This window comes from Ascaphus truei, chromosome 1 (genome assembly GCF_040206685.1).
Source record: "Ascaphus truei isolate aAscTru1 chromosome 1, aAscTru1.hap1, whole genome shotgun sequence".
Classification (NCBI taxonomy): domain Eukaryota; kingdom Metazoa; phylum Chordata; class Amphibia; order Anura; family Ascaphidae; genus Ascaphus; species Ascaphus truei.
This window is the reverse complement of record NC_134483.1, coordinates 31,703,767-31,726,645: the sequence shown is the minus strand read 5'-3', so window position 1 is coordinate 31,726,645 and position 22,879 is coordinate 31,703,767. Positions and strand designations below refer to the sequence as shown.

At 44.3% G+C, this 22,879-nt stretch overlaps 1 protein-coding gene across 8 annotated transcripts in view; it reads left to right on the top strand.

The window, feature by feature from the left end:
- The window catches only part of HDHD2 (haloacid dehalogenase like hydrolase domain containing 2), a 65,231-nt gene that overhangs the window by 24,656 nt on the left and 17,696 nt on the right, over window positions 1-22,879 (top strand). For 7 of the 8 annotated variants that reach the window (XM_075585828.1, XM_075585892.1, XM_075585882.1 and 4 more), the window contains 2 exons: window positions 2,437-2,645; window positions 3,098-3,182. In XM_075585828.1, the coding sequence (XP_075441943.1) occupies window positions 2,437-2,645; window positions 3,098-3,182 (294 nt within the window). Of the gene's footprint in view, window positions 1-2,436; window positions 2,646-3,097; window positions 3,183-6,634; window positions 7,765-22,879 lie in introns of those variants that run through there. The other variant, XM_075585837.1, reaches the window with a different exon arrangement.

Below are 22,879 nucleotides of genomic sequence, written 5' to 3'. Positions count from 1 at the left end.
GATCTGGAGCTCAGTCACTGGAAGCTTTAAAAATTTAGCCATGGTCCCAAATACCATTGTTAGTCTTGTCAGTGTTTAAAAACAGTTTGTTTTGGGAAATCCAATTTTCGAGTCAAAAAGTCAGATTGAAGTATGTGTTCAAGGTCGGAGAGGCTATGGCTCTGTGCATATAAAATTGTGTCATCTGCCTACATGTGTATTGAAGCTCCCTTACAAGCTGTAGGAAGATGATTGATGAACACAGAGAAGAGTAGGGGCCCCAGAACAGAGCCTTGCGGGACACCACAGGTTATATCCAAGGGGTTGGAGTTAGAGCCTGAGATGGACACATGTTGAGATCTACCTGTTAGGTAGGAATGAAACCAGTTTAAAGCATGCTTCCCTATTCCAGAGCACTGGTGTTTGTTAAGCAGGATAGCATGATCAACAGTATCAAAAACCTTTGCAAATCTAGGAATATTGCACCAGTGAGTTGTCCCCGTTCCATTCCACACTGGATTTCATTGCAAACTTTTAGCAGGGTAGTTACGGTGGAGTGTTTTGGAGGGAAATATGAGAATTGTTTCAAATTAAATATATAATCACATAAAATATGAACTCCATGTTTCTCATGTATAACAGGATTTTTAAACCTTGAGAGACTGCATTTGTGCTTTGTTCTGTATGAATTAGGCTACTCTCGCTCTTTAACATGCTTTATTTGCCATTGTGCTATTATGTATATGTTATGTCATTTTCTTTAAACAGTCTAAGTGCTGTTTTTCTGTGTAGACTCGGCACCTGCAGTCAAATACCCAAGATTAGCCATTAGGGTTTGTTTATGTATCACCGGTGCGGGAGCACAGCGATTGGTTTAGGGGGTGTTGATTGCAGATGTGGAAGTGCTAAATTAGGCTACGGCCCCGCTGTCTGCGCTGCACGTGCGCCTGCCAGGCTGGCGGCACGTGCAACAGAGTTCCCCGGTCTGCAGTGAGCTGCAGGGGGAAAGACAGGGGGGACGTGGCCATGTCACCCGGCAGGTTCGCCCTCATTGGCTGAACCGCCGGGGGGTGTGGCCCAGCGCTCCGTCGCTAGTTGTACTCACAATTTTCACGTCTGCCTGAAAAACTCGCCGCGCAGCGGCCCCGGCCCCATTGAGGGGCGGCTCTTGCCCCTGCAGCGCTCGCTATGGCGGGCCTAAGAGAGCAGGGACAACGGGAGTCCTCTACTCTTTGACAAAGTGCTATCCGGCGCGAAACGCGTTAGTGTATTTTTTTTAATCCTGTTGATGTGCCAATACATTTTTCTTGTACTATCGACCTACCCGTGGCGAGTTCTTTCGGCAGTGCACCGCCACCTTTATTCTTCTAGTAATATTCTACCTAGAGGCATTCCTGCTATACCAAAGTTATTTACTTAGTGGACCCCCTTGAGGATTCTATTAGAGAGCAGCCATTTTTGTACCTTTTATTGCAGATTAGTAAATTACCTACTCTACTAGCTGATACCCTGTAACTTGATGCATAGTGAGTGGTGTATCAAGTACATCCGAACAAGTTACAATTTAGTGTGTCTATGTGATGGTATAGGCGTTTGATACACTAGATCGGCTTTAGTTCAACCTCACACCAGGCATTTACATTACATTACTGCCTAACCAGACTATCGGTTCACACTGACTTCCGTTCTCCTCGGGTCTGCCAATAAGTTATATCCCATTTTGGCAGCTGTCTGAGATCAGATGCACATGGGATGGGAACCATGCTGTACTATCCCACTGAGTCAGACTGTCCCTTGTATTCTGCAGATAGAAGTTTGAAATGACTGGGTATTCCAGAATTTTATACCCCCATTCGTATCTCCGCTTAGTGTAGATTCTTACCTGCAAAACTTTTATTATTTGTGTGTATTTCGTAATCGTCCTTGTCGTTTTTGATTGGCCACAGATCACCTTACCAGTCAATATATATTTTTAATTTGTAGTTATTTAAATATTTTATACTTCTTTCAATTCTCACTACATCCTACAAGTACGGAGTGCATTACAAGAGGGATTCTGTCCTTCTTCCTTCACTTTCATCAGTTTATCCCTTATTTGCACCAGACTTTATTTACTTATCCGAGGCTGATGCAAGAGGCGTCTCTCCTTCCCTCCCTTCCCTCTCCCTAACCAGCTAGTGACGAAAAACTGATTGTAGGCTCTGCAGGGGAGGGACTGTCTGTACAAATCCTATGTGTTGCTTGTCGCGCACTATACTACAATTGTGAAGCGCTTTGAGTCCCATTCGAAGAAAAGAGCTATATGAAAAAAAGATGATGATGATGATGATAATATTATTATTATGTTGAGACTATGGGTGTCCGTATAAGGGACTTGAGGTATAGATGCTGTGAGTGGCGGTCAGTGTTGCCAGGATATACTTTTGTCGTCCCCTGACTTTACCTTCCCTGCTCTAGGCTGCGGAATGCCCCAGTTGTCATTAGGTTTGTGACCAACACAACCAAAGAATGCAAGAGAAGCCTCCTGGAGAGGCTGAGGAAGCTGAGCTTTGATCTCAATGAGGACGAGATCTTCACCTCTTTGACCGCAGCGAGGAACCTGGTGGAACAGAGAAACGCCCGCCCCATGCTACTTGTGGATGATGGCGCACTGCACGACTTTGAAGGTATTGAGCCATATTTACTAAGCCGTCTTTTGTCATGGGGCACCTCCGGCGCTGGAGGATACCTTCCAGCCTACTCAAGTCAATGGACTTTAAGGTGTCTTCAAGCACCGGAAGGTGTATTATAGCAGAGGTAAATATGAGCAATATTCTCTAGAGATGTGCACACAATATGGCCATCGGGGTGAGAAAGTTGAGTAATATTACGATTATTATATTAAATATTATTAAAATAGTGAAATTATTACATGAATATAATTTAATAGAGGACACATTTCACTGTAACATCATAACGTCTATTTCAGCACAGAGCTGTGAATTAAAATGAAGGTTTTCATGCCGATGAGCATTTCCTCCTTGGGCTTAGTATTCAAGCATGACTAAATGATATATTGAATGTACAACTCCTTTATTGCGGCGTCTTTTTACAGTGACCTCTATTTGTCCCCTTGCAGGAATAGTCACTCACAATCCCAATGCGGTTGTGATTGGATTAGCTCCAGAACACTTCAACTACCAAACCATGAATAAGGCCTTCAGGTAAGACTTGGCCTCATTCCTTCCTCCTTTTTATGATTCATATAATTGGGTGGTTACTTTTTAACCGACAGATTTAATTCCTTTGGCACTACAGGGATTCACAAACCAGCGCGCTGCATTGCAGCCCCAGTGGAGAACAAGGGGTTAATAAGGGACTACCATATTAACATAAAGCCATCAAATATTGCGTTTAATTCCCAGATAAGCCCCGGTTTGCGCAGGTCTGCAAAGAACACAAATGGGTCAGTCACAGATGACCGCATAATAAAGCACAGCTTTTTTTTTAAAGGGACAGGCCCACTTTGGACCAAAGTGAACTAATTCCATTGTCTGTCTGTAAGGGGTCTCATCTGGGGGGTTGATCATTTTTTATTTTTTACCGAAATCTCATATATATATATGTAGGTATATATAAAATTATTATTATCTTGGGAGGGGGTGATTTCCTCTCCCATTTGTGGGATGTCACTGAGTGATCAGTAAGCGCTTGTAAAGCCAGAGACATCCCTCCTCATTCTCCCACCCCCCCCCCTCTTATCTTTATTGGGTCTCTGATAAGGACAGGGTGGGATAAGGGTAAAGGAAACCCTTGATTGATAAGCAGTTCCCTATCCAGAAATTCAGCTGTCTCGCTAAGATCCGCGTCTTAAATTGTGAAAGAAAGATATAGAATGTGTTAAGCCAACTTTGCAGTAAGCTAAAATCCCTCAGAGATGTTACTACTGAATTTTTAAGATTATTTATATATATATATATATAAGCACATATGTGAGCACATTCACATGTCTTAGACAGGTCTGCACCCCTGCCTTTCAACCATTATCACCTCGCATACAGTGCTCCCACTGCAGCAAGGGATTCTGGGAAATGACATGCAAATGAGCACACAATGTGTCACCTTTTGCCTGGAATATCCATTCACATGGAGCCCATTTAAGCTGATGCATCGCCGTTCACACAGCTTTTAAGCACAGCATGGGACTAGCAAAGCAAGTGAAACATGTCTGTGAGGGGTTTGTACACCCCCAGGAAGAAGATCCCTCTGGGGATCGAAATGTCGGATTTATGTGTCCGTTTCAATACATTATTATGCTGACTTACCTCTGAGTGCTGTCTCTCTTTGCTGTTCTGCTGGATGGTAACGGTGTGTGTGTGTGTGTGTGTGTGTGTGTGTGTGTGTGTGTGTGTGTGTGTGTGTGTGTGTGTGTGTGTGTGTGTGTGTGTGTGTGTGTGTGTGTGTGTGTGTGTGTTTTATTTATTTTTTACTTTATCTGAATCAACTTTTTGTAAAGACTATAACAAATCGAATTGGCTTCCGTACACAAATCTAGAAGTGCTAAAAGCAAAGCTGTGGCGGCTTTTGTTTCTTTTGGAAATTGCATTTCTTAGGGGCCTCTAAATCTGAGAATGTTTTGTCAGGCAAGTATTTTCTGCTGTACTAGTGCTTGTTAAACACACACAGATATCACACACAAGGGAGCAGCCAGAGGAAATTAAACCCCTCCCAAGTCTCTTCTCACAATGTTTACAAACTTGAATTTTTTTTAACCCTTCCGGTGCCTTATAGACATAGCTACTAATTCATGGGGTCTGGCACTCCAGGGGCCTCATAATGTACCTGCTTGTGTTTCCTGGGGAAATCTTTCATGAACGCGCTCTATGAGGGGGTGGAACGGAAGGAGGTGGGTATAAAACGTATTGATCACCCAGATGAAACTCCCTTCCATTAATACACTTTGGTTCTTGGAGAGATTGCCCCTTGAAACAAACTTTTTTATTTTTTTTACTTTATCTGAACCAGTTGTCCCCTTGAGCTGCTATTATCAGCCATACCCACCCAAGATTAGGGTTGCCCGGTGTCTAGTATTGAACCGGACTGTCCTGTATTTGGACACAGTTCAGTAAAAAATTAGGGGTAATGCTGGACATGATTATGACCGGTATTACCTCTCTGGACACAGTGACCTGACCGGGTTGGGGGGCCGCGGGATTTCCCCGAGCAGGGAGAGAGCAGGGCTGTTGCTAGAGGGCTGGGCAGCTTCCTTCATCCCGATTGGCTGCAGCTGGGTAAGGCTGCGAACCCGCTGCGGCCGACGGGGCGAGCGGCCGCGGACCACCAGACCCTTGCTCGATTGGTCCCTGCCCCCGCTGCCTCCTTCCGGCAGGGCTGACTACATACTGTGACGCGTCAGCCGGCCGATGCTGCAAGATTCTAGTGATTTTCGGCGCTGACGCGTCATGTTGTACGCGAGTCAGCCAATGGGGAGGAGTTGAGGGAAGGAGCTAGATGGGAGGCGCCTTGGGAGGGGAGCAGGGAAGGAGCTGCGGGTTAAAGTGTGAGTGTGTATGTATGTGTGTGTGTGTATGTGTGTGGGGGTGGACGGCACCACGATCAGATCCGCCCCCCTCCTCCCACTCCCGCCCCGGCTCCCTACAGACCGCATATCGCGGTCTGTGTCTGTCAGCGCCCCGCCTGTCTGCAGTGCGGGCGCGCTGACTGAGGGAGCGGGGCCTTAGCCTTATGCAGCCAATCGGGAGGTGGTGTCAGGAGCCTGAAGGTGGGACCAAGGAGAGGAGGTAACAGCATGGAGTGGAGAGAAGTGTGCACGCGTGTCACCACTGTGTCCAGTATTTTTGGAGAAGCCACCTGGCGACCCTACCCAAGATTCCCCAAATACTTACCATTTTTGTAGAAAAATTAAATCGCCTATAGAATCGCCCATGCCGCTGATGTAGGTTAAGCCGGCAGCCATATTGGCCTCACGAGCCCAGCTTGCATGGCATTATTAAATAAATCGTCACCAATGTCCGACAAGTATACCCCATAGGACCTAATCACATAACTAGTAACTGAATAGAAGTCAGCATGCTTTTAAAGTAGCAATCCCACATATTCCCCCGCCCAAATTATATCCTTTACCTCGGCTAACAGATGCATCTCCAGAGGGCTGGCCTGGCATGTATGCGTCCTGCTAAAACACATCCACCACATTACTTGCATCTGCCATTCCCGCTCACGCTCCCTACCTCTGCTGCCGGTACCACCAACACCCTGCGGGAGCCGGACTGGCAGCCACTGACTGCATGAACCCTGCACCCCATGCTTCCGCCACCCTCAATGATAAACACAGCCTGGCCATATTAGGTATTGCTGCCTGCCCCTCGCAACAGGGATCCCCCTGTCCCTCAAAGGCTGGAAGTGCACCAATCAAATTTGCAGACAGGCCCAAACCTCCAGAGGCCCCACCCAATGCCGGGCCTGCGCAGACCCCTCAGGCCCCACCTCACCAAGAGCCATCGCAGCTGTGACGCTACAGTCTGCTCCTAATGACCCCCATTTGACCTGAACCTCCCCCCCCCCCCAGAACATGAGATCACTCTACCAAAGGATTAAGCGCCCAGGGCCCAGATTTCTCCCCCCATTTTTCCTCCTTTCCCCCCCCCCCCCCCAGCTGTTCTCTGACCAGCCACACTCCTCCTGGGGGCCGTCGGACATCTCCTGCCACTTGCCAGCATCCTCCAAACAGCTCTTCTTCTACCTGTCATCACTGTGACCCGCACTTCAGGCGGCAGCACGTGAGGGCCATCCAACCTCTTCCCCTCCAACTCTTCTTCGGACAGGTGCACAGGAGGCTCCCCCAGCCATCCAGACCACCACACTATCTGCCGCGTTTGGCCCCCGCCTGCACCCATCCAGCCTTACCCCTTCCAACAGGTGCACAGGAGTCTCCCACCGCACTGTGCACCGTACCTCCCCACTGCCTGCCACACCTGGCTGGGGCCCGCTGTTTCCTCCACTGGTACAGCTCCGCCCGCAGCAAGGATCTTTGGCGCTGAAGCAACCCCTCCTGGTGGTTCCGTGCCGTGGCATGGAGCTAATCAAACAGCCCTCCCCACTTTCGCCTGTGGCCTGTACCCCCTTGTACAGGCAGCAGCCTCCTCCTCCCCATGAAGCAACATGATTATTTTTAGAGGCCATCATAAGCCGCAGAAGCCACAAAGCCCTCTCCAGCACTGAGCCATAATCCTCAGGAAAAGCATCAACTCCACGTATCTGTCAACGACAGAGTTAAACCAAAAAGCTTCAGTTGCTGACAGAGAGAATATACAATATTGGCAGGTGTATGTGTTTAAGGAAGAGTCTCTCTGTTATCCTATAAAAAAATCTGTAACCTACTGTTATCGGAAGGGTTAACAAGTGAAAATCAGGGCGTTCATCGTGGAGAAATGCAGCACATTGCGTTCTCTCTGGTATGGGAAGGATGAACACTACTCAAAACGTTATCTAATCTTACCGCAACTCTTATCTTATCACCCCAGCATCTGACAATGAAATGCTGTGGGTTTCTCCATTACGTCTATGATTTTTCCCCTTTTTTTTATGTAACGTGGTGTGCTTGGAGGTTGCCTATTAATGTATTATTGCCTTTCCCTTTCATTCTATGAGGATATAGAATCACATGCTACATCGTTGTCTTGTTCAGGTCAATGGTTTCACTGCCATTTCCCCTACATGATAAACGCGCTGCCGTTGCCCCTTTGCGAATCCCACATAACGTATACACCCCAGAGGTTTGTATCATGAGTCACTCCAGTTTTGAAGTTGACCCGTAGCATACACACAGGGGGTGGCGGGGGGGTCTATTAATTAAGGTAAAAATGGGGCAAAGTTATTGCCCCAGATGTATCAATGAATACAAAATTGTGTGTTTTCTGAGCACGCGCATTTTAAGTGAAACTTTTGTATTGTATGTCTTTATTTATATAGCGCCATTAATGTACATAGTGCTTCACAGTAGTGATACATGTTGTAATCATATAAATAACAAATAATATAAATAACAGGTCATGGGAATAAGTGCTTCAGACATAAAAGTAACATTAAGGAAGAGGAGTCCCTGCTCCGAGGAGCTTACAATCTAATTGGTAGGTAGGGGAACGTGTAGACAGTAGGAGGGAATTCTAGTAAGCGCATCTGAAGGGGGCCATGCTTTATGTATCATGAGTTCAGGATTATCCACAGTGCTATTCATATGCTTCTTTAAGCAAATGTGTCTTAAGGTGGATAGAGAGGGTGCTAGTCGGGTATTGAGGGGAAGGGCATTCCAGAGGTGCGGGGCAGTCCGTGAGAAAGGTTTAAGGTGGGAGAGAGCTTTAGATACAAAGGACAAAGGGGGTAAAAAGAAGACACCCTTGAGCAGAACGCAAGAGTCGGGATGGTGCATAGAGAGAAATTAGGGCTGAGATGTAAGGAGGGGCAGAAGAGTGTAAAGCTTTAAAAGTGTTTTTGTTACAGAAATTGTGTTTGTGTTGGTGATGTTTTTGCTAAAAAATCAAAATACAAATTAGTTGACAAAACGCAAAGAAATTTGACTTGAAAATCTCGTGCTCGGCATCCCCCCCACCCCCTCTATTAGCTATTTGCACTAACTGTGAATTCTTCGTGACAGTGTGTGACACTGTGCGTGTGTGTGATAGTGTGTTTCTGTCTGTGTGTGTGTGACACTGTGTGTGTGTGTGTGTGTGTGTGTGTGTGTGTGTGTGTGTGTGTGTGTGTGTGTGTGTGTGTGTGTGTGTGTGTGGTCTTGGCTCCGAGTCCTCTTCTCCTCTGGTGCTGCTGCTGCCCAAGTGGACGCGCTGACAGCTGCCGAGCTCCAGACGCCTCTGTGCATGCGTACCGGAGACCGGCCAGAGTATTATTGTGCGCATGCGCAAAGGCCCGCGAACCCTGCTGTGCGCATGCGCTTGATCGCGGCGATGGCCGCATGTATGAGCCGACAAAGTTGTGAGGGCAGCTTCTGCGCATGCACGGCCCGACGGACTCATCTGCCAGCAGTTACCACTTCCATAACCCACTTCCGTCTAAAAAAAGACATTTGGTCCCAGCAAAGAAGGTTCACTTCAAAAATCCTATTAATCTGGTGGATTTGTCCCCTTGAATTGCACCACTTTTGCCCTGATGTACAGGGGTCTATTAGGCAAAGTTTCCTGGCTGCAAAAATGGGGCAAACCCATATTTATCAAAGGGAATGTATCGCCCACTGAAAGCTATTGGAGTATTTCCTTTGAATCTGATGCAATTCTTTTGCACGCGTTTTGCAGCCAGGAATCTTTAGTAAATAACCAATACAACCCATATTTTCCTCTAAGATCTTTTTTTAAGAGCACAGTTTACAACATGAACCTTATGCTGTATGGAGACATATACAGCTTTGCGGGACAGCAGTGCAAATCTGTCTGGGGCAGTGCTTTTTGTTTTGTAAAAAAATAAATAAGAGGTGCCGTCACTGCTCAATGAGTCTATATAAATATATTAATCAAACCGTAGTGTGTGTCTAATCTGTATAAGCCCCTATTGTACCTCACTAGTGACAGTGACAGGGTGCGAGCCTTTTGCCAATTATACATGCAAGAAACGAACATTAGAGAACTGAGGGAAATCCTCTAAAGACAGAGCACATTTGTGCAGCTCACCGTGGCATATAAAGCCTGCACTTTTATTAACATATTGGCTAAAAACTCAAATGGAATGAGCGCAAAGACGAAAATAAAGTGATTAATAATTAAAAATGATCCCTAAATCTCAGGGGGTTAGATTTACCGAACGGCGTGGGTCGGTACAGAAATATTATCAGATACCAGTACGCTGATCTACTGTATGCTCCCAGCTGCTATTGGAATGACTAATATGTAAGGGAATAATTGAATATTACTTGTGTACATTAGTACATTACCTGATAGGCACAAGAGACTTGCGATTCCTAGTTATTGCCAGTGCTTTTATTTTGGAGCGTTTGCATACTACGTACAATATCTCCATATTTCTCTGACTGCTCAGCCACCCTTACTTTGGGCATCTACTTTTAGGCGATACATTATTGTCTTGAGTTAAATAATTTAGGTGTCCACTTTCAGCTCGGCAGAGATTTAACATTATTACCACTCTGACCTCCTCCCTCCGTGTCAGAGGTACTACAGTCTACATTGGGCATTATTAACACCCGTGTCTCTCCTACCATGTCCTGTATTTTTACTAATAAGTTAGGGATCATTTTTATTTATTAATCCTTATTTTTGTCTTTCAGCTCATTCCATGAGTTTTTAACCAATATGTAAATAAAAGTCAAGTTTTGATATGCCATAGTGCATTCCACACATGTGCTCTGTCTTTAGAGGACTTCTGTAATGTTTTTCCTTGCGTTTATAAAAATCTAAATGTTTAACATTTATAGACGCTGTTTATTACTTTGAATTTTGAAGAATTACAACAATGAAAACATAAAAAAATTAGTTTTTCATAGAAAATCCCAACACACAATATTACACGCGTACACACACACACACTTCACACACTTCACACACTATTCTGCATGTGCGCACGATTACACTTGCACAATTACACTCACTCACTTCCCCCTCCTTTTCTAAGAATTTGACCTGGGGGAGGGGGGAATAGGGCTACTCCAGTCCATCTGCAGCTGCTGCAAAGACGGCGAGTACTCGTCGCTCAGCTATGCGAGGGCGGGCGGGAGGGATTTGGCTGCGGGGAGGGATTTGGCTGCGGGGAGGGATTTGGCTGCGGGGAGGGATTTGGCTGCGGGGAGGGATTTGGCTGCGGGGAGGGATTGGCTGCGGGGAGCGATTGGCTGCGGGGAGGGATTGGCTGCGGGGAGGGATTGGCTGCGGGGAGGGATTGGCTGCGGGGAGCGATTGGCTGCGGGGAGCGATTGGCTGCGGGGAGCGATTGGCTGCGGGGAGCGATTGGCTGCGGGGAGCGATTGGCTGCGGGGAGCGATTGGCTGCGGGGAGGGATTGGCTGCGGGGAGGGATTGGCTGCGGGGAGGGATTGGCTGCGGGGAGGGATTGGCTGCGGGGAGCGATTGACTGCGGGGAGCGATTGGCTGCGGGGAGCGATTGGCTGCGGGGAGCGATTGGCTGCGGGGAGTAACGGCATGACTCCCGCAGCAAGCACAGACAGCAGGGGGGAAAAGGTGGCGGTATACCGTACCCGGGCATACCGTCACAAAAAAAGCCCTGGTCTTGGGTAGCAATTGAAATGGCAGTGAAGAAGGGAAAACGGGTTCAGAGACCACCTGGTATAACCCAGCATTATTTATTTGGATTGTACTTCTCCATACACTTCATACATAAAAAAGGAATATGACAGCAGATAGGAACATGGGCACACAGGTGGGACAAGTGGTTCCCATCTGCTGTGAAACCGCAGTCCCTATTTGATCGTTGACTTTCTTTCGTATTTAGGATAATCTTATGTCTCTCCCAAGCATGCGTGAATTCCCTAATGTATTGGCCCCGACCACCTCTGAGAGGCTGCTTTACAAATCCACCCCCCTTTCCGGGAAGAAGTACTGCACTTACTCACATTTCCTCCCCAGCTTCAGAGCTGACCTCTGGTTCTATCTCTTCTCTTCCTCTGAAATACAGGCATACCCCGCATTAACGTACGCAATGGGACCGGAGCATGTATGTAAAGCGAAAATGTACTTAAAGTGAAGCACTAACTTTTCCCCACTTATCCATGCATGTACTGTACTGCAATCGTCATATACGTGCATAACTGATGTAAATAACGCATGTGTAACAGGCTCTATATTCTCCCCGCTTGCGCACAGCTTCGGTACAGGTAGGGAGCTGGTATTGCTATTCAGGACATGCTGACCGGCGCATGCGTGAGCTGCCGTTTGCCTATTGGCCGATATGTACTTACTCGCGAGTGTACTTAAAATGAGTGTCCTTAAACCGGGGTATGCCTGTATGCTTCCCTCCTGTACTTTGTTGAATCCCTTTATGGATACACACGCCGTGTCACCCAACAAGCAAGTTGCCGTGTCAACTTCGACATACCTCAAACACCCCTTTCTTTCCCAACAGAAATAGAAAGTTTAGAAATTGATATTGTGGATCCGTGCCTATGTGAAGCTTTGATAGCAAAGATCATGGGTACAAAAGAAAAAGGTGCAGTGAAACTTTGCAAAAAAGCCAAGTAGATGAATATGTATTAAGCTTTACTCCATAAAAAGGTGAGGATACATTATCTTGACATCTTGTCTCATGGCCATGCTCATTCCCTCTGTATTACTTATCTTGCAAACCATTCTGATTCAGACATTCCAAGGCCTGTGCAGTAATATAACTACAGTATGGTAACTAGTGGCACAGCTCACTCGCACCTAATATTGTCCTTAAGGTGTTAGAGGCTCTTCTGGCAGCAAATAGGTTAATTCCTAATTTTATGTGTTTATATAGATCAGTGGTGTTCAACTTTTTTTTTTTTTGGTTTAGGAACCCTATAATTATATTGTGAAATTCTGCGGAACCCCAACCGTTTCTAAAAACGCGTCTGAGATCAGATGCATTGTAAGAAACCCCAACCCTCTCTAATAGCGCGTCTGAGATCAGATGCATTGTAAGAAACCCCAACCCTCTCTAATAGCGCGTCTGAAACCAGATGCATTGTAAGGAACCCCAACCCTCTATAATAGCACGTCTGAGATCCGATGCATTGTAAGGAACCCCAACCTTCTCTAATAGCGCGTCTGAAACCAGATGCATTGTAAGGAACCCAACCCTCTATAATAGCGCGTCTGAGATCCGATGCATTGTAAGGAACCCAACCCTCTATAATAGCGCGTCTGAGATCAGATGCATTGTAAGGAACCCCAACTCTCTCTAATAGTGCGTCTGAGATCAGATGCATTGTAAGGTACCCCAACCTTCTCTAATAGCGCGTCTGAAACCAGATGCATTGTAAGGAACCCAACCCTCTATAATAGCGCGTCAGATCCGATGCATTTTAAGGTACCCCAACCCTCTCTAATAGCGCGTCTGAAACCAGATGCATTGTAAGGAACCCAACCCTCTCTAATAGCGCGTCTGAGATCCGATGCATTGTAAGGAACCCCAACCCTCTCTAATAGCGCGTCTGAAACCAGGTGCATTGTAAATTCTTCTGTATTCAGTAAAATGTTCAAATGATGTGAAAGTTGCAGGGAACCGTTTAGGGATGTCTGGGGAACCCAAGGCTTCCTAGGAGCGCCTGTTGAAAAACAATGATGTAGACCAAAAAGTGGGAAATAGTTATAGGACCATAAAGTATATGAATATCATCAATGTCAAACCACATGGAGTGTGTACATACGAAAGCAAAGAGAACACACAATTGATTCCTGTTGGTGCAACATGAAAACTTTTCTATCAGTCGAAAATATAAAGATACTATATACACGTTTGTGCCTGTCGCTCAACAATCATATAATAAAGTAAACTCCCATGGTGCATAAGGGAATGGGATATACATATATACAGAGTACTGGCCGGGAAATAATCCCTTATAATGCACATTATAGTGTGTCAATTAAAAAAGATATATATAGTGTGTGTGTGTGTGTGTGTGTGTGTGTGTGTGTGTGTGTGTGTGTGTGTGTGTACCATAATACTGAGTTAAGTTATGGTGAGTAAAAAAAGTGACAAAAACCCTCCACAGGAAAGCAAATATGCAAATACAACTGTATGCTCATCTGCATGTCTTAGGCAGGTCTGCAACCCCACCTTTCCCCATTATCACCCAGCATACAGCACTTCCACTGCAGCAAGGGATTCTGGGAAATGACATGCAAATGAGCACATAGTGTCACTTTTTGCCTCAAAAACCATTTTTAACATGGTTCCCTATAGGCTTAAGCTTGCTGCATGGTCACAGCTTTGAGCACAGCCAGGATTAAGGTGCATACCCAGAAAACCACCCACAGACAGCTGTAGTGGAAGTGCTGTATGCTGGCGGCGACATGGCTGGGAGGGGGGGGGGCATGCTTCCCAATCGGACCCTCCCACCCCCCGCAGTGTTATTCCTCCGGCATCAGCACCCATGGTCTCATTCCCACAGCTTGCCCCGGTACTAAAGACAGAGGCTGGCAACATCTGTACATAGAGATCCGCTTTACATAGAACATGGAAGAGATCCACCATAAATTCGGGTGAAATGGGCAAGTGAATGGGGCCTCGTGACCCGTGCTGAGGCGCGCTGCTGCTCGGCAGTGAGCCTCTGCAGCTGCAATGAGAGCGGCTTTAGCAGGGGCGTGCGTACGCGTGTGTTTTAGGAAAATTTTAGTTTCTGTCCTCGCCGGAGCGCAGGGCCGGTCACGTGAGCGGTTCGCCCAATAAGGGCGAACCAGCTCAGTGACGTCATAGACCCCCCCCCCACGCCCCCGGACGGCTCGCGGTCTAAGGCCAGGGAAAGCACCCCCTTTCCCTCAGCGCGCCTCCGCACGGCTAAATTCACTGTGGAATGAGAGATAAACGCCGCTTACCAGAGAGTTAAAGAGGGGAGGAAAATGCTCCTAACTTGTGCCTCTGAGCTGCAGTTCATGCCGGGGAAGCTAAAGGAAAGCGCCATTTTGAATAGTCCCGAACACAATTTTTGTAACAGGACGGCATAATCTACACATTCCTAAAAGGGTGCGCATCTCTCAGAGTGCAAGGTATGCCTGAGGATTGTATTATAGACATGCATCCATTGGAAATTCACAATGGCCGCCATTTTTAAAAGCACTTGCAACATTTTTTTTGTGCGTTCATAATTTGCTATAATTAAAAACTAGTGAGTGATTTTTACAACGTAACGTGTGATGAGGATGGAAAATGGAAGGTAGAGGCAGATCATTATTATAAGTGAGAAATTGCTGTGTAGCTCCACAATGACCAATTGGTTGGCCTTCCCAGATATGGGCATCTCCTTTTACCTTAAACCCTCACCGTCCATTGTACAACAATATTTAATACACATATTTTGTTTTGGTCACCATTTCCAGCATGTCTGTGAGTCTCGCATAAGGGATTATTCATTAAAACTACAATAGGGCCAATCGGGGAACCATGGCACGCAAACTCCCATTTGAAATCAATAGTATTTTTCCATGCAATAATGCCCAGAACGGCACTATAGCAGTTTAATAAATAACACCATATGCTCTTATGTTAGCACTCGTACATCTCATTCTGATTTATTTTTTATTTCTTCCTGTGCACATTGTACAGTTTTAATGCTGTGCTATCCCATCACTGTGACCTATTTCCATCTATGCATCCTTAATCCGTAGGAAAGTCTGAATAAAGAGTTAAAAAACACAAGGTAGATCTGCATTGCACTGCAATCTACGGACTCTAAGAAACGAGCTGATTACCCAGTTGCTTGAGCGATTAGAGAGCGCCTATCAAGTTAGGCCAGATCTTTATTATCTGCTTGAGGACAGATGCAGACATGATAAAGTAAATTGTCTGCTATCCATGCCAATTTCATGTTCAGTTACGTGGGAAGCCACACCTTTACCAGGCTTTACCTCCTCTTCATGCAAAACGCAAACCGGTGCCAGAAGCCATGTGCTTCCAGGGGTTCGCCAATCCAGTCCTAAAGGCTCCCCCAACAGGTCAGGTTTTCCGGATATCCCTGCTTCAGCACAGGTGGCTCAATCAGTGGCTCAGTCTTTGACTGAGCAACCTGTGCTGAAGCAGGGATATCCTGAAAACCTGACCTGCTGGAGGGGGGGCTTGAGGACTGGATTTGAGAACCCCTAGGCTAAGAAGAATTTAAAGGTGCATTTCCTCGTAGGGCCAAAGACGGCAATAACCTGGATCATTTAGTTGGGGTCATTGATGCCTTTATCTGCTTTGAGGTTTTTTTTTTTTTTTACAAAAATCAGACACCTATAATTTATTTTTCATATATGTTTTCAAGTTAGTTTGAAAACATATAACAAAAGACAAGGAATTGAACTAAATGACCCATATTTATGAAGAAAGAAAATATAGATGAGATAAAATACATAGTAATATAGTAAATGTGTCATGCTGGATGTAGCATTGGGGCTTTCTTATCTGTTGTTGTTTACATGAGGTCCCTGTCCCTGTAGCACTCTAATTGACACAAAATATAATATACAATGTAGTGGGTTTGGGTTCTGGGTTTGCTAAGACTGCGTGTAGTTTGTAAACATGATTAATCTGTAAACTTGGGAGGAACTATCCCACTTATTTTTAACCCCAGTTTTCTCCATTTTTCTTTCTGGGAGTTGCAGTTTGGGGGATTGAACCCATAGACTTTAATGGCAAGTCGCAATGTTTCCCAGTAACCCTTTTCCTGCCAGGGAGTAATTGTAATGCGTTGCTTACCCCTCTGGCAGTGAAAGGGTGAAACTTCTCTTTTTTTTTTTTTGGCCATAACCACCAAATCTCGCTCATTTTGGCATTTGAACCCGGTCACCTCTGCACTTTCCCATCCATTGAACCAATCTATGACTCTGTAAAGTCATCACCTGCCTCTTACCTAACTGTTTGCATTGCTAATCACAATAGTATTAGTCATAATGTAACATGTTGTAAACGGAGGTTTCATAGGGGAGGGTAACTGCGGGCACTTGCAACGTTACAACGTTTGATTGTATTGGCATAAAGAGGAGTGAAAGGGATGCAGCAATACCAGTATCAGTGCCCGGTGGTGACAGGAACGCTTCTCTTTAAGCATAAGGTCATGTCGGATGTAGTATTTTATTAGTGACAAAGATCGGAGAAACATCTCTTTGGAGGCAATTAACCAGTTTTAGACTAATGGGAATTTTGAGGCATGGTGTAATCATTTTATAAATAAGCCAGCCATTGTGCCAGCCTGGAATTGTGGCAAAATTGGAGGTACAGTAAAATGTTGGGTTTTTATAACAAACCAGTGTGTGTGTGTGTGTGTTTGTGTGTACCAAAACTACATTTTTTTTAATGTGTATGTATAATTTTTATTTATATAGCACCAGTAGTGTACTCTGCACTTTACAAAAGAAACAATACAGTACAGGGAATTATAATACATCAAGTGCAATAAACAATCAGACAGTAGGAAAGGGAAATCCCTGTGCCTGAGAGCTTACAATCTAAAGTATGTATGTATGTACAATTCAGGTCACTCCTATGCTTCTGGGATAGCCACAGTTTCTATGTTGGGTGCACTGCTTTTTGCAGTAATATAATTAATTACACGTATGAGAAGAAGCAGGCACTCCAAAATTTATAGCGATCAAATCTATTTGTTTCGGCTCCTGAAATACATGTCTTCACTATGAATCCTGAAGTTCCTGCTTTGTGTGTGTGTGTGTGTGTTCCTTTCCTCAAATCATTATGTCGCTGCCTCAAAGTTTCAGGAGGGTGGCAAAGGGTGTTCAAGAAGATGTATATAGTGGCATTTGTGTCAGATTTAACCATACTATACCATGTATCATACTATTAAAGGTTGAACAATATATACCCGGCTGAAGTGGGAAAGGTGCTTGCCAATATGCAAATGAGGCCGGCATGGTAAATAAGGCCTTAACCCCCAAATATGGAATACACTGAAAAGCAATTGCCCTCATTCTCCGGATGCTGGATTGTTCTTGGGCTTGACAGCATTCTGGAAGAAGGCATGAAGGGAGAGGGAGCTAAGAATACCCGGAGGTTAAACAAAAGCTGTCAGTCAAACCTAAATATGGCTTCCCTCAACTACTGGACTCTCTATTGAAGCAGCACTGCAAAAACAGGAAGACAAACTTGAAAAGATATTAAATGGGATTTGTTGGCCTTAGTGAAGTAAGGAGAAACGATGAAGGCCCCAGTGATCTCAAGCCGACACCTATTATATTACAAAAAATGGAAGAATTAGTAGAGTAGGCTTCTTTATTAACAAGAGATGGAGAAACAACATAGTGGAGTATAAAAGTTAATTGTAAAGAGATTCAAAAATTGTCATTCCGTTGACAGAGATACAGGCTTCAAATAATCTCAAGTGTATTCCCCAACATCAAGTCACACAGACCATGAAGTGAAAGTCTTCCGCCATGAAGTACACCAAACTAGGGGTACTTTACAGGAACAAAGCCTCCCTAAGTCTCCTGGTCAGAAAGCGTATCGCACAGCAGATGCTAATGCCAATTATCGACTATGGAGACATAGTATATGGCTCTGCACCTCAAACCACCTTAGCAAACTTGACACCCTCTACAATTCAATATGCCGTTTTGTTCTCCAATGCAACTATAACACACATCACTGCGAAATGCTCAAAGAACTAGATTGGTCATCGCTCGAGTCTAGGTGCAAAGTTCACCTTTCCTGTCTTGCCTTCAAATACTTTCTGGGCAAGCTACTCATCTATCTGAACAAGCTGCTCACCCCTACCACATGCAGCACTTATCTGTGATCAGACTCCAAAAGACTGTTCATGGTCTCAAGGCTCAACAAAGTATCTGGCCGCTCCTCCTCTTACCGTGCACCCCAAAACTGGAACAACCTACTGGAGACTCTCACATCCACCACCAGTTTAAGTTCTTTCAAAACTAAGGCTGTCTCACATTTTAATCTGGTCTTGTAACTGTTTCATAAGCCTATAATATATATTTTCTTTAACTGTGCATGCAATTTCTTGTATATAATGTATACCCTGTTCATTTATGCAACTGTGTTTGTAACCATGTATTATTTGTCTTAACTCTATGCCCAGGACATACTTGAAAACGAGAGGTAACTCTCAATGTATTGCTTCCTGGTAAAACATTTTATAAATAAATTAAATCAACCAACTTAATAACAAAGGAATTTGTCACCTCAAGATCATTATGGGAGATTTAATTAAAAAAATTGGTGCCCAGCAGAAAGACGAAGTATGGTTTCTGCAACAGGAATTAATGTGGAGACAGATTGGTAGAATTTGCAAAATGAATACACTTCTAGGTCATGAATTCGTTCTTCAAGAAGAATCCACATAGAGAATGGACATGGAATGGCCACACTGGAATCAAGAATGAAATTGACATAATCAAGAAATACTGTACTATAATCCAGAGAATCGTAGAAGAATCTGTAGAGATCAAAATTCAACTTGACCCCTTGATATACATTCTGGCTAAACCAATAGAAAACATAAATCACCACAGACTAAGATTAATTTCTCACAACCTAACAGCGGAGCGATGTGCATTAGCAGCAGCATGGAAAATCACAGGGCCCCATCCGTAAGAACAGTAGAGCAGAGAATTAATGAAGTTATGCTCATGGAGAGAATAACCTAATCTTTCCTGAAACAAACTACCAAAACATTTTATAGGACCTGAGAACCTTGGATTGGGAGATAAGTCCCTAAGGTACCACAGCTCTATTTCGTTTTATTTTTGCCCTATACTCCTAAAGACAAAGTAAATTATTTGGTGGACGGATGGAGAGGAATGACAAGTACAGGTTGGGCATAAATGGCTGAAAGGCATCAAAGTTGAACTGATGACTTGAGTTCTGTCAGATTTGTAAATAGACTATGCTAATATGTATAGAGACCTGTACAAGGAAATGACAATGCACTCCCCAACACCCACCCCCCGAACATCTACATATGTATTCCCACCCGCTCTCCCATCTCCTTATTATTTTTTATTGTACCACTATTGTATTTAACATGTAAATCTTCAACAAAATACAAGTTCTAAAAAAAATAGAGTGAAATTGACTATCACAGCTAACAAAAACGTGATTAAACTGCACTGTGCTTACCCGTTTTGACACAAGGAGTGATCCCCGATTGCAAATTGCATCCCAATGCAAATATGGAAAATAGAAAACTGATTAAAAAGAGGACAACAACAATCAATATCAAGAACCTCAAGAATAACAGAAAATTTCAAGTAGAGCTGGAAAATCGCTTCAGCCTGGTTGTAATGCATGGGGACACTGTAACAATCAATTAAGAAGAACTTATGAAGATTGTAGTTGAAAGCGCAGAAAAAACTTGAGTAATCACGAACAAAAAAAAGGATAAGAAAATAACTGATGAGACAAAGCAGTTACTGCAGAGACTACCAGAAATGATGCAATCCCAAGACGCAGGAACAAGAATTGAATATGCAGAGCAGTGCAAGACGAGCCGCAAACCGTATAACTGTAGATGAAAATGTAACTGTGATATGGCGAGGAAGACTATCTAAGATAACAAAAGCTTAGACGGTGAAGTATCGACATGATTAGGAAGAAGCAAATCCTTGTATTCAAACAAGACGATGGATCAACAGAGACTTATAAAGACTTCTACTTGAAATACAAGAACTCATATTACACCGGGCATAACTCTGCAGAGGATAAACTAGAAGAAACCACCAATGATGTACCATGTGTCCTTCCGGAAGAAGTGTCAAAGACAATAAATTCCATGAAGACTAGGAAGGCTCCGGGAGAAGATGGAATTAAAACTGAAATCTTGAAAGAAGCTGCTGAAGGAGCAGAGAACATGTGTGCAAAGCTCTTTACAGTGAAGAAATTCCATAGTTGACCTGATCCACAAGAAAGGAGACATAGTAAACCTCAAGAACTGCAGACCAATCAGTCTACTTCCAATCCCTTACAAGATTTTAACATAGATACTCGCTAATCGGCTGCAACAGACTCTGGACTTCACCCAGACTAGAAAACAAACAAGACCACATCCAAGTCGTACAAGAAGTGTTTTCCTGAAGTATGATCTACCACTCTGCTTATGATTACAAAAAAGCATTTAATCCTGTCTATACCTCAGTGGTTTTAAATGCATTAAGACGACAAAGTATTGAAGAAGCGAACATTGATATAATAAGGAACATTTACAAGCATGCCCCATCAACCATTAGATTACACGAAGATGGTCGCAAGATGAAGATCAGCGAGAGAGTGCAACAGGGATGCTTTTCACAGCAGCACTTGTAAAATTGTTCAAGACATTGAATTAGGAGCAAAAGGAATTAAAATCATCACTGAATTGTTAAATCTGCTACGATTTGCAGATGACATTGTTATTTTTGCCACAAGTCCAGAAGACACCACGCAACAAGTCAGGAGTACTTGCTGTAGCAAGTAAGAAGTAGGCCTCCATATGGATCTCGGCAAGATCAAAGTGATGTTCAACAAATGTGTCAACTCTGCAAAGCTCAAAATAAACGGAATCGAACTAGAAGAAGTTGACTATCTACCTTGGCCGGCAAATGACAATGGATGGGAACCTTTTGAATGAAATCGATAGGATAATGAAGATGGGATGGAGGTCATTTGAAAGAATACAAGACAACCTTTTAAGGCAGGGGAGCGCAATCTTTTCCCCCTGTGCCCTCCTGCTGGCTTTCCCCCTCTCCTCGCACCCCCCTCTAACCTTGATTCAGACGTCCTGGCGTCATGACGCCGCATTGCCATGGCGACGCGTCACCAAGAGCGTCTGAATCAAGGTAAGTTAGGTTTACAGAGGCCCTGCAGCTCCCCCGGCATTAATTTAAATGCCTTCGGGAAGCGCGTACAGGGCCTCTGTAAACCCCGCGCCCCCCGCAGTGAATCAGGGGGGGCACGCCCCCCACTTTGCGCACCGCTGTTTTAAGGGAACCTTCCACTGTGCCTAAAGTGGAAAGTTTTCAACCCGTGTATTCTGCCTGTGCACACGTATGCATGTGAAATTCGGACCCTAAATGCAAATATAATTTATAAGCTTCAGACAACTCAACGAAGTATGGACATATGTATGCTCGGTTTTACCAGAAGAAACAGGAAAAAGAAAGAATGGTTCTGAAACCAAACAAAAGTCTATGACATCATCACAAGGGTTTAGACATTTTAAATAGCAGTGAGCCAGACACATATTGCCAGAAGAAATGATCTTTGTCGAACAAAGATGGCACTCAACCAGATTCCAAGTGTAATTAAGACAAAGACGTTGACCAAAAGTAACATGGCAGGATGATGTCAAAGCATTTGTTGGATCATAATGGAGAAGAGAGGCTTGCAATCGTAGTACCTGAAAAATAATCGGGGACGTCTTCATCCAGCAGTGGATCAATAAGGGGTCGAGATGATATACAGTATGTATTATGCATACACTTAAGATCTCCATATAATTCTTGATCCAGTGATCTTTCTCCATAATTTTGACATAGGGTATCTCCAAACTAGAGGTTCTTACCAAGTCTGCTTCATTGACTTTCTGGGGTACCCTGAGAACCTTCAATACCAGGATGTACTATGGTGTATTTTTTTGCAATGCGATGTCAGTCGCCAAGCGGCCCGGGGGCAATTTCTCCTTTGCCCCCCTGGCCAGCCCGCCACTGACAGACCTTCAGTACAAGAGAAGGAATTGGATAAGGTATTAATTGAAGAGATCACCCAGATGGCAATTAAAAGAGAGATGATCATTACAGGAGACTTCAATCTGCCAGATGTGGGCTGGCATGTGTCTGTCGCAGGTTCAGTTAGCAGCAGGAATATCCTGGGTTCCTTGCAAGGTGCATGTCTCAAGCAATTGGTGAGAGAGTCTACTCGCAATGAAGTCATCCTGGACTTCATACTTACCAATAGGGACAGAGTATCAAATGTACTTGGGTTCCAGTGGTCATCAATCAGTGTGGTTAAGTATAAAGACAGTGACTGAGTCATTTAACACGCAAAAACTATGGTTTTAGATTTCAGGAGGGCTGACTTTTCAGATATGGGAAAATATTTAAGGGATTCTATAACAGGGTGCAGGTATTTGAGTGGAAAGATGCAAATACTAAAAGCAACATACATTTGTGTCAGGCAAGTTAGTAAAAATATAAGGAAAAGAAAGTCAATATTGATAGCAAAGGAGGTGGCAGGCAAAAGCTAAAGAGAGAGCTTTTGGGAAATAT